This window comes from Rattus norvegicus, chromosome 4, assembly GCF_021556685.1.
Source record: "Rattus norvegicus strain SHRSP/BbbUtx chromosome 4, alternate assembly SHRSP_T2T, whole genome shotgun sequence".
Lineage (NCBI taxonomy): Eukaryota > Metazoa > Chordata > Mammalia > Rodentia > Muridae > Rattus > Rattus norvegicus.
Window position 1 is genome coordinate 119,382,482 of NC_141537.1, and position 12,719 is coordinate 119,395,200.

The window sequence follows — 12,719 nt, forward strand, 5'->3', positions numbered from 1 at the left end:
TGTCCAGTAATGAGCAGAGAGAAACGAAAATATGCATGCTTCTTGATTGTTCTCAGTTCAATTTTTCTACTTTTATCTAGTTCTGGGCCTCCTGCCTCAGGAATAAAGACACATCCAGTGGGCGGGCCCTTCCCACACCGATGAACTTAAGCCATCCCTCACAAGCAAGGGAGCAAGCAAGCAAGCATACACGTGTGAATTTCTCCCTGTTCTTGACTGGGGGTTTACTGTGACCAGCTGCTGTCTTGGCTTTCCTGTTATGATGGACGGCAAATGGTTTGTGACCATGAGCTAACATAAACCCTTTCCCAAATTACCTTTTGTTAGCTGTTTTACCACAGTAACAGGAATGAGAGCAAATGGGAATTTACTGCGCACTTTATTTTGCCTTCCCTGGTTTATTATGTATTTCTTTTATGTTTTCCTAAATTTTCTGGTCCTTTATCATACTTTTTTGTATGTATTTATCTGCCCATCTATTTCCCCAAACACACAGACATACATACTTATATACATATATATTCTGTGTATACTACATAGAATCATTCTTTGAAACTGTTAATGGATTTCTTTAGCCATTGGTGGCAATGATTCATCCTACGTGGGGCTTTGCCTCCCGGAGTCAACTGAAAGTTATAATGAGTGTCCCTCCACCCGCACAAACCCCTGAAGGTTCACTTCACTTTTTGCCTGTCTGATGCCCTCCCCAGTTGCTAGCTGGGAGAGGAAGTCAAAGTTCTCCGGTGGGCAGACAACTGTAGGGATTCCGAGGAAAGCCAGCATTCCAGTGTTCTATTTATCATCTTTTGACTAGTCAATTTGATCTGTTCATTTCACTTGACAGGGTTTATGGAGCATCTCCTTAAATGCCAGAGTCTGTTTCTGGACACTAGGTACATCGTCGTGGCTTTTTCTGAAGAGACATGAACAGATGTCCTTCTGTGACGGTTTAAATTAGAAACGGCTTGTTTCACAGTTGGTGAAACTGTTTAGCTTGAGGCGTAGAGCTTCGCTTTGCTGCTGGAAGCCTGTCATACAGGATGGAGGTGGGGGTCGTGTGCCTTTCTGCTGAGCTGCCTGCCCTCTTTTAGAGACTTTTATTTTCTTTTGAGACAGCCTGTCTATGTCATCCTGGGTGTCTTGAAACTCCCTATGTAGGTCAGACTGGCCTTGAACTCAAGAGATTTACCCGTCTCTAGAGTGCTGAAAATAAAGGGTGTTGGCCCAGCTACCGCCATCATATTATCCTGCATGCGCTGAATAAAGACAATTTAGGGGAGTTAGTTCTCGCCTTCCACTTTTATATGGGTTCTGGGAATTGAACTCTGGGTCTTTAGGTTTGTGATGTACATGCCTTACTGGTGGAGCCGTCTCTTCACCGGGGGTGTGGGTGTGGGGCTAGTGTTTTTTTTTTTTTTTTTTTTTTGTTCTTTTTTTCGGAGCTGGGGACTGAACCCAGGGCCTTGCGCTTCCTAGGCAAGCGCTCTACCACTGAGCTAAATCCCCAAGGGCTAGTGTTTTTTAACCTCATTTTATAGGTGCTCCTCACACAACTCCGTTGGTAAAGTCAGATCCCAGCTCCTCAGTCTCTAACTATTCACTCATCGCCTTAGATTCACTACTGCTAGGCAGACTGTCCCTTAAGGCACTAACCTTAAAATGTGTAATTGGCGAATGTGATTATTGGTTTATTCTAGGGCAAGAGGCAAAAAAATCATGGGTGAATTGTGCAGGGCCCCAGCGCCCCGAAAGCACTGTCTAGGTTTATTGTGAGCATACCGTACTATGAGCAAGGTCTAGTGACGGAAAAAGGACGTAGCCAGTTGCGGCCCACCTCTTCCGCGGCTTTCCCGCGCTCTTCGCGGGGCGTCCCTAGCAACGCGCGCGCTGGTTGGCAGCTCCGCCCCTCGTGAGGCAGAGAGGGCAGGTGCGCCTGCGCACAGCCGCAACCGCCAGTCAACTCGCTTCCCCTCCCTTCCTCTCCCCTCCCCCTCTCCTCCTCTTCCACAGACGCTTGGAGCGCGACGCCAACATGGAGCCGGAGGACCTGCCATGGCCTGACGAGCTGGAAGAGGAGGAAGAGGAGGAGGAAGAGGAAGGGAAGGAGGAGGCGGAGAATGCATCAGCGGCGGCGACCGAGGAGGCCCGGACCTCTGAGGAGACTGGGAGACTGGAAGAGGAAGAGTTGGAAGGGGCGGGTCCGGAGGTGGACTTGGATTTTAACAGCGAGTCCCAGCTGCAAGAGAGCACGGACGAAGAGGAGGACGAGCTGGCTAAAGCCTGGCTGCAGGCTCACCCTGACCGTCCTGGCCAAGGTTTCTCTCTGACCCCGCCTCCGACTCCGCCTCCGTCCTCCCGGCACCAGTACAGGCCGGTAGAGCACTGGGGCAAGAGGGAGGTGAGAGGCCGTGCTGTTGCGTGGATCGGCGCTGTGGTGAGGAGCTGGACTGTGGGGAGGAGCGAGGCTGAGGCCCAAGCGCCTGTAGTGATGCTTGATCTATTGAAATTAGTCCAGGATCCTGGTACCTACACTCTGCGGGTCGCTCTGCCTATGTATGTTCTTTACACCCTGCTCATGAGGCAGGCAGATTCTTTGTAATCTCAGGTTCTTCCTAACTGTGACAGCTCTGGTGTTTCTCGCACCTCTTAGTGGATATGTTTTTTGTTTTGTTTTGTTTTTCGTTTTAAAGTAGGGCAGATAAGACAGATGCGCAGGGAGCCCGTATTCCCAGAGCGTGCAGTTAGAAAAGCTTCTTTGGCAGGAGGTGGTGGGAGCTGGGAGCTGGGGAGGGAGCCTAGGGACAGAGCCTAGGGGATATCTAACTAGCGGAGAGACGTTTAACATTTAATACCTTAGTTTTATTGAAGTGCAAGAAGCGCCACCCCCTACCCCATTAGTGTTGGTTAAGTACTCTGCAGGGTGAGCTTTTGTGTGTCTTCCCCGCCCATTGTGTGTCTCTGCATTTGTACCAATTAATAGGTTCCTAGCCAGTGGCAGGGACTTTGAATGAAAGTGGCTTGTGAGGGAGCTCTAGTCTGGAAAATTAGAAAGCACCAAGTTAAGACCAAGTGGAAGAAGAGCCAAGTTTACAGAGGTCCTGCCAAGATCGTTTTGAAACTAACCGTGTTAATAATGCTTTTTAACTCTCAAGAACTGTGTTGTTGGCCAGTACGGCCAGGTGTGGCTCTTTATATACTAATTAGTAATAAGTAAAACTAGAAAGGCTGGTGGTGTATTTAAATGGTAGAGAAGTCTTGCCTAATGTGTGCAAGGACCTGAGTTTTCAAGCCCTAGTTTTGGGGAAGGGGTGGGATGAATAAAATTAGGAATTCAGTGGTCCTGTACACTTCTCAAGCTGCCACATTGGACATTGGACATAGCAATTACAGAACAGTCCCATTATCACAGCATTATTATGGACTGATTGCTGGAAAGCAGTACACGACGTTTGCTTGCTAGCGGGTATTTCAGCTTATCCTTGTACTTGATGCTAAGGAAATCTTTGTGAACTAAACGGCTGCCGTCCTAGTGTTCCCATTCCGAAGAGGGGGGCAGATAAAATTCACATGGTGTCATAAATAAAACTGGTATACACAAAAATGCACGCATGAAGACGAATGCATGAAGTAGGTAGCCTGGCCTCATCAGGGAAGGTTGGGAGTTACCTTGAAGACTGTAAGGCTAGCTAAACAAGGGTTAAAAAAAAAGCCTACACGAGACAAGGCACTGTTGGTTAGCAAGAGTGTGACATTTTCACATTTTCCATTTGCTTTTGAATTTTTTTTTGTAGGATTAGGATTGAACCCGGGCCTTTAAGCAAGCTAGGCAAAAGCTGGACCACATTATTTAAAGCATGACATTTTCAAGAACTCGAAGGCCAGCGGGTTGAGTCTGGACTGTAAGGCTTTATGTGTTATGCATTTTGAGGTTTTATCTCTGAAGTTTTGGGAAGTCGATAAAGAAGTTTGTGATCAGACTTTTGTATTTCAGCATGAAAATTAGTAGTGTACCTAGCTGTGCTAGCAAGGGAGGTTAGAGCAGCTGGAAGACGTGAAGGACACTAATTAGAGGGTCAGTGCAAACTGTCAGGCAAAACAGCTTTTTAGAGCAAGGAAGTGAGCAGGGTGTGGTGGCGTATACTTTTGTATTTTGGCATTTAGAGCAATGGTTCTCATCCTCATTCATGGTGACCCTCAGCCATAAAATCACTTCATAGCTGTAGTTTTGCTACTATCATGCTTCGAGTAATGTAAGTGCGGGAGGCCTAATATGCAACCACCAGAGAGAGGCCCCTAGGTTGAGAACCAATGATTATAGGCCAAGACTGGTGGGTCTCTTGAGTTCCAGGCCAGCTTGGTTTACATAGAATGGAGAATTGATGGGAGTAAGGAGAAGTAGGTTCTTTCAAGAGATGTTTGTCATAGCAGAAAAAGGGTTGACTGACTGGTGGCATGGTGCTGTGAAGGATTTCACCAAGACAAAAAGACAGAAATAGAAAGTTTAAGTTCCACATTGGGGAACTTTTCTGACGCTGTTTAAGTGTCATCATGCTCTGGTTGTTTAGGTCTTGTCTGGTGGGACTCCTTGTGGCTTCCTCGCCCCCCCCCCCCCCTTGCCCTCTCGCCCTCTCGCCCTCTCTGGTTATCTGTGCAGGGCAGGTATGGGTCACTCTGGGTCAAACTTCTGATGCTCTAGTGTTCTCATTAAAGAGTGGAGGCGGTGATTTCAGTATGCTTGGAGGCAGTCTTCAGCCAGGGCCTGTTAAGTTAGCTCTTTCTGAAGGAGGCAGGGGCTTTGCTTTGAAGCCAAAACAAAATAGCCTTGCTCTGAGATTAGAATAACTTGGGCACAAACCATCGATCCCAGAATAACATTAACATTTAGAAAGTAAAATCATCCTTAGTAGTGGATTGGATGTAGAGGGTAGTGTCTAGGGATTAGGTAGTGAGTAAATGCTTGTGCTGATTGGGAGATGTGGCCAGGTCTGTGGTGGCTTTGAGCAGGTGATGGATTGGCTGGGTGGGTGCTAAGATTGAATTTGGTTTTGAAGATTAGAGAAGTGGTCTGGGCTAGAAATTTTAAGTAGTATGTTATCTACAACTAGACCATAGTGAAAGCTATACTTTCGAAGACCTTTCCTAACTTACTTTGTTCTGACTTATATTAATTGCCATGAATATTTAAATTTATTTCTTTAGGTCTAGTGGAAGAATTTTTTTTTTTAATTTTTTTTTTTCAGAGCTGGGGACCGAACCCAGGGCCTTGCGCTCGCTAGGCAAGCGCTCTACCGCTGAGCTAAATTCCCAGCCCCCCCCCCCCCTCCCCCGGGGCTGGGGACCAAACCCAGGACCTTGTGCGCTTCCTAGGCAAGCGCTCTACCACTGAGCCAAATCCCCTAGTGAAGAATTCTTAACTCTTATCATACCGAATACGAGAAAATTGTCTTTCTGTTTTATAGTGACCTGTCTAATTGTAGTAGAAAAATACTGCTTCTTAGAGCTCAGAGTGTCCTTTTCCTTCCCTGGAATTTTTTTTTTTTTTTTTTTTTTTTTTGAGACAGGATCTCACTATGTAGCCCTGACTGACCTGGAGTTTGCTATGAAGAGGCTGGCTTTGAACACTTGGATGATCTGACTGCCTCTCTGCTTCCCAAGTGCTGGAATAAACATGTGGTCATCATACCCAGTCCTGCTGATATCAGTAGTTTACATGAAAGAATATATGAAGGTGTAGGTGGCTATCCTTTTGTTTGTTTGCTTTATGAAGTTGGGGATTTCCAATCCTGATCTTGATTCGTGACTCTGCCCCTGAGCTATGTAGCCCCCCTCCCATTTTTTCTTTTTCTTTTTCTGCAAACAGGATCTCACTATGTAGTCAGACTATCCTTAAACTCCCTATGTAGATCAGGCTGTCCTTGAGCTCAGAGGCCTTTTTCTGCCTCCCAGGGTTAAAGGTGTGCACCGATATTCCTGGCTCCTTCCCAGTTAGTGTTCATTGTTCACCTGTTGGCTAACAGTGTGTGTGTGTGTGCTGTAGTGTTTGTGTGCGCATATGCATGTGTGTATGGGTGTATATTGAAGTTCTACTTCTACTTAGGTTGCTTCCCACTATTTAATTTGACCAGGCTGGTCTACATGGTAATCTTTATAGACACATCCACCTGCCTCTGCCACCTGAGTGCTGGGATTAAAGGTGTGTGCACCATATCTTCTATCTTAATTTTTGAGACAGGATCTGTTTACTGAACCTGGAGCTCATTGGAAGGTTAGGCTGGCCCACCAGCAAGTCACAGATATCTACTTGTCTCCCTCCTTTGTTTTCCTGCTGGTTCTGCACATCTTTTCAGCTCAGATGATTTAAAATACCTCTCCTTGAAGCTTACATTTTGAAAGTAATTGTTTTCGGCTGTGGCCCTAGAGATTCTTGGTCTCCAACTTTTTTTTCTTTTTTTTTCGGAGCTGAGGACCGAACCCAGGACCTTGCGCTTGCTAGGCAAGTGCTCTACTGCCACTGAGCTAAATCCCCAACCCGGTCTCCAACTTTTAAATGAGTCATGAACCCAGCCTACAAGTTTTTGTGTGTCTCTTGCTGGCCCCTCCCTTTGCGCGTACCTTCCAGTTCCTCTCAGTGCTTTCTGATAGCAGGTGGTCAGGTTTTCTCCGGAAGGAAAACAGTCTGAGCCTTTAGTTTTGTCTGTGGTGTTCCATTTGCATGAAGAATGCTGGAATGAATATTGTCTATGTCCCAGAGAACAGTTTAGTTGTACGGAAATGTTTCTCTAATGTTTGAGTGATGCCAGAAGCAAAAAACAAAAACAAAAACAAAAAAGCTATGGTGTTTCCAGATTTCCTCTCAGGTGTGGTCTGTATACATGGACTCATGTTTCTTAGGTTGATTTTGATAATATATGATTTTCTAAGTTCAGCAATGGCTCTCGTTCATCAGAATGGAGTACTATAGTTTTTTAAAGTTTTGCATGATGTGGCAATTTTCACTTCTCATCCCTAGTTTTGTGTGTTTCATTTTTGTGATTTTCCACCGTAAAGGGTTATTTACTTCTCATCTTGGAATGCTATCTCTTTTTTTTTCTTCCATGTTAAAATGCTGTTGCTCTAAACATACACATGTGTGTTATCGTGTGGGCCTGTGCGTTCATTGCTCTTGAGTATGTATCTGGGAGTGGAATTGCTGGATATTTAGCAGTTCTGTAGTTAACCTTCAGGGCCACTTAACATTCTTTTTTTTTTTTTTTTTTTTTTTTTTGGTTCTTTTTTTTCGGAGCTGGGGACCGAACCCAGGGCCTTGCGCTTCCTAGGTAAGCGCTCTACCACTGAGCTAAATCCCCAGCCCCAGCCACTTAACATTCTTGCTAGCACTGTAGGAGAGCTCTTGTTCACCGTGTCTAATGATCATAACCTGTTTTTTTTTTGTTTTTATTGATCACCATACATTTATTTTACAGAAATGTCCTTTTAAAGCTTTTGCCTATTCTTTACTTGGGCTGTCTGTTTCATATTGGGTTTTAAATTAAAAAACCCAGGACTTTGCATGTATCTGAGTATCTCTTTTTTTTTTTTTTTTTCTTTTTCTTTTTTTTCCGGAGCTGGGGACTGAACCCAGGGCCTTGCGTTTGCTAGGCAAGCGCTCTACCACTGAGGTAAATCCCCAACCCGAGTATCTCTTATCTAATGTATAAGTAGGCCAAATCCTGCTTAGCTTCCAAGGTAAGCTGAGATCAGTCAAGTGCAGGGACATATGATGCAAACTGTTGGGGACCTTTTAGTTTTTACAGTAGATAGCTTTCTCCTATTGAATGGTATGAATTCTTTACATATATATATTAATTACAAGTTTTAGATTTACTTATTTAATGTGTATGATCTTTGTTGCTATATATATCTGTACCACTTGTATGCATGGTGCCTGTGGAGTAGGAAGAGGGTGTCTACATATATATATTACAAGTTTTAGATTTACTTATTTAATGTGTATGATCTTTGTTGCTATATATATCTGTACCACTTGTATGCATGGTGCCTGTGGAGTAGGAAGAGGGTGTCAGATCCCTTGAAACAGAAGTTGTAGATGGTTGTGAACCTCTATGTGAGTGCTGAGAACCAAACCCTAGGTCCTCTGCAAGAGTAGTCAGTGCTTTAAGCCACAGAGCCATCTCTTTAGCCCCTATATCCTATCTATCTATCTATCTATCTATCTATCTATCTATCTATCTATCTATCTACCTACCTACCTGCCTACCTATTTATCTATCTATAAACGTCTCTCTGAGTCCTAGGTGTCATGGAACTTACTATGTGGACAAGACTGACCTTGAACTCACAGAGATCCTCTTGCCTCTAGTGCTGGGATTAAAGGCGTTTGCTCCCTTCTTTGTTTCTGGCTAATGTGTTTAACATTAGACTCAAATTTGAAAATATTGCAAATATTTCTTTCCATTCTGTAGTGTGCTTTTTCTTCTTTTTCTCCTTCATTTCTATCCCCTCCCTTCCTCTCTGCCGCTTCGTTCCTTTGTCTTCTCTCTCCCCTGTGCTGGATAGATTTAAGGGTTTTATCTTACTTATGGGCTCTTTGCTGTGACAAAACACCATGACCACAAAGCAAGTTGAGGAGAAAAGGTTTTATTCAGCTTACACTTGCACATTACTGTTTATTGCCAAAGAAGTCAGTACAGGAACTCAAGCAAGATTGGAACCTTGAGGAAGGAGCTGATGCAAAGACCGTGGAGGAGTGCTGCTTACTGGCTTACTCCTCATGGCTTGCTCAGCCTGCTTTCTTATAGAATCCAGGAGCACCAGCCCAGGCATGGCATCACTCATAATGGTCTGGGTCCTCTGCTCTTGATCACTGATTGAGAAAATGCCTTATAGCTGGATCTCTTGGAGGCATTTCCTCAGCTGAGGTCCTGTTCTCTCTGCTGACTCTAGTGTGTGTCAAGTAGACACACAAACCAGCCAGATCAGTGTTCATGCATGTCAGGCAAGTGCTCTCCCCTGAGCATCATTTCATTGTTTGCTTCCCTGTGGAGCTTTTCACAGCGAAGTCTGAGAGAGTTCTGTCGTTTCAGTTCCTGCCCTGAGCTTGTGGTGTGATATAGGAAAATCACTGCCAAGAGCAGAGTTAAAGAGCTTTTCCCTTCATTTTCTTGTTTTACAGTTTAAACTTCAGTTTTTACAATTAAAAAAAGCCATTGTGAGTTATTTTCTGGAGTAGTTGAAATGGGACACGTAGCTTTTTCTTTCTCAAAATTGCTTAAGACTGCTTTGGGTCTTTTGTAGTTTCATGTGAATGTTGGGAATTTTTTGCTTTGAATTTTTGTGAAGGATACCGTTGGGATTTGATAGAGATTGGGTTGAATTCATGTATTGCTTTGGGCAAGATGCACATGTTAACAATATTATTTCTAATCCCCAAACACTGACTTTCTGTTTATTTGTGTTTTTTTCTTTTTCCCCTCAACTTTTTCCTTCTCCCCTCCCCCACCTCTCTTGAGAGGCTCTTACTGTATAGCTTGGCTTGGCTGGCCTGAAATTCAACTAGTCATAGATCAGGCTGGCTTCTACCTGGGATTTAAAGATGTGTGCTACTAGGTCTGGCTAAGGGTGCTTTTTTTTTTTTTTTTTTTTTTTTTTTTTTTCAATTTCTTTCATTAGAATCTTTTTTTTTTTTTTTTTTTTTGGTATTTTTTTTCAGAGCTGGGGCTTTCATTAGAATCTTAAGACGTTTTAGGATACAGGTCTTTTATCTTCTTGATTTAATTTGCCCTTAAGTATGTTTTTATGAACTGACTTTTTGTGTGTGTGAGAGAGTTAGGGTCTAGAACTTGCTATAGCCTAGGCTGGCCTTGAACTTTATAAGTCCTTTTGACAAAGTGCTGGGATTACTGGTTGTTGATTTATCAGTCTGTTTGTCTGTTTGTCTATCATCTATCTGTCCATCCATCCGTCCACCCATCCATCCATCTTTTCTCATTTCTTCTTTGGATAGTTACTTGTATATATTAAGTGTAACTGATTTGTGTGTGTGTGTGTGTGTGTGTGTGTGTGTGTGTTCCTGTGTGAGATATATATATATATATATATATTTGTTTGTGTATGTGTGCATGCAGAGATGCAAATATATGGAGGCCAGAGATCAGCTTTCTTCAGGTACTACCACCCCTTAATGTAGCTCCTAGAAATTGAACTCAGGTGTTCACAAAGCAGGCACTTTGCTGACTCAGCTACCTGTCTAACTCGCTAGGTTTTGTCACTTTTAAAATCATTGTCTCTGTTGCTGTTTTAATTTGTTCTGACATCATTTTACTGATTTTACCTTAGCTTATTGGACGTGTTTTAAAAAGTAGCTTTAAAAAACTTCTCTGTGAACGAAGGTTTTAGAAACAGTAAAATGGTTCAATATAAGGAACAGATATGGTTTCATCAGCAGGAATGGCACCTCTAAGGCTGCCATAAAGAAGAAGAACCCCAGGAAGTACCTTTACAGTGTAGGAGATGAAGAGACTGTGGAGTTTGTTGTGAAGGAGAAAAGAGTGCAGAGGCAGCAAATGATACTGATGGAGTTCCAGTTCAAAGCAGTAAATATGCAGCAGACCTTACCGTTATAGATGCTATCCATGTTGTAGGGGTCCTCCACGCAATTACCAGCAAAGTTGCCAGAATAGTGAGAGTGGGGAAAAGAATGAGGGATTGGAAAACGCTCCTGAAGGCCAGGCCCAACAACGCCGGCCCTCTCGCAGGTGAAGGAAGGATCTTACTACATGCAAGACCGTATGGGTGTCAACCACAGTATTCCAACCCCCCTTTGCAAGAAGAAGTGATGGAGGGTGCCAACAACTAGGATGCAGGAGAGCAAGGTTGACCAGTGAGACAATATGTATGGGGTTACAGACCACGATTCCGCAGGGGCCCTCCTCACTAAAGACAGCCTAGAGAGGATGGCAATGAAGAGGACAAAGAAAATCAAGGAGATGAAACCCAAGGTCAGCAGCTGCCTCAACGTCGGTATTGCCGTATTGCTGCAACTTCAGTTACTGACACAGATGTCCAGAGAACCCTAAACCACAAGATGGCAAAGAGACAAAAGCAGCCGATGCACCAGCTGAGAATTCGTCCGTCTGCTCCCCCCTCCCCTCCTAGGCTGAGCAGGGTGGGGCTGAGTGAATGCCGGCTCACCATCTCTACCATCATCCAGTTTGGTCATCCAACAAGAAGAAATGAATAAGACATTCCAGCAATAAGAAATGAACAAAGGCTAGAGCTGAGGACCTTAAGGCTTGCTTTGGCCCATTGAGCAGATCCTCTAGAGCTATGTACATTATCTATGCAGCAGGGCTTTTATTATTTTTACCTAAAGATGTCTCTTTTTGGTAATGACAAACGTGTTTTTTAAGAAAAAGAAAGGCCTGTTTTTTCTCAATACACCTTTAATGATTTTTAAATTGTTTCATATCTGGTGAAGTTGAGATTTTTAAGAACTTCATTTTTAATTTGTAATGAAGTTTACAGCTTGATTTTTTTTTTCCAAAAAAGTCAACAAACTGCAAGTACCTGTTAATAAATGTCTTAAAGAAAATTCTTTGTGTGTGTGCGCAAGTATGCAGATGTGTGCAGGTGACCATGGAGGCCACAAGAATGTGTGGGATTTCCTGGAGCTGGAGTTACAGTTGATCTTAGCATCCTTCAGCCTATGCTGTGGGTGCTGGGAATTGAATTTAGGTCTGCTGGAAAAGTAGCAAGCACACACTCAACAGCTACGCAACTCTCCACTCCTATTTTTATTTATTGTGTGTGTGCGCACGCGTGCACTTATTTATGGAAATATCAGAGGATAATTTATGGAAATCAGCTCCCTTCTATTATGTGGTTGTGGGTACCAAGATTGAACAATGTGTTGATCATGATAAGTGAAAGTACCTTTACCTGATGGGTTATCTCACCACTTTATTTATTTAGAGAAGGGTATTAGGTAACCCAGGCTAGCCTCAAACTCACTAGCCAAGAATGGCTTTTAAGTTCTGATTCTCCTGTTACCACATCCTGAATACTGGGGTTATGGGACTGTATTACCACGCTTTTGGTGTTTATGTGGTGCTGGAGGTTGGACCCAGGGCTTTGTGTGTACTAGGCAAGCACTCTTCCAACTAAGCCACCTATACAGTTACTACTCTGATTTTTAATTTCCTGTTTGTTATTTAGCTCTCCTGATTTTTCTTAGTTTCTTATCAACTCAGATTTGCATATAAGTCATTAATTTTGCAACTTCTTGTAATTTGTAATAGATTCACTGTTTTGCATCCAGATAGAAATTGATAAAGTGAATTTGAATTTTTTTTTTTTTCTGGAGCTGGGGACCGAACCCAGGGCCTTGCACTTGCTAGGCAAGCGCTCTACCACTGAGCCAAATCCCCAACCCCGAATTTGAATTTTTTAAAAAGCAGTTTTTATATTCCCTTTTAGCCAACAGAGGAGTTGCTTTTTAGCACTGCTGATTCCAGCAGCCTGAAGAGCTCCTCCCGGGTGCTACACTCAGGCCTCAGGTGTAGCGGAGGTCTTAGGCTACAGAAAGAATTTTAGGACAGATTAGGGAGAAGCAGAGTTCATAATGCACAGTAAACTCCCAGACTCCTGTGGGACATTTCAAGAGAGACACACACTAAATATCGTAACAATTTTCAAGTTATCTTGTTTAAAGGATGTAATCT

At 43.5% G+C, this 12,719-nt stretch overlaps 1 protein-coding gene and 1 pseudogene across 25 annotated transcripts in view; both read left to right on the top strand.

Annotated features, from left to right (window-relative positions):
* Positions 1-1,917: 1,917 nt before the first annotated feature.
* Alms1 (ALMS1, centrosome and basal body associated protein) overlaps positions 1,918-12,719 on the top strand; it is a 100,359-nt gene continuing 89,557 nt past the window's right edge. For 19 of the 25 annotated variants that reach the window (XR_015685437.1, XR_015685439.1, XR_015685440.1 and 16 more), the window contains exon 1: positions 2,000-2,434. Coding sequence is in view for 12 of the 25 variants with exons in the window: in XM_087656697.1 (XP_087512823.1) it covers positions 2,033-2,434 (402 nt within the window). In the remaining 13 variants the exon portion in view is untranslated. 25 annotated transcript variants of the gene reach the window in all.
* Ybx1-ps2 (Y box binding protein 1, pseudogene 2) lies at positions 10,367-11,588 on the top strand (annotated as a pseudogene).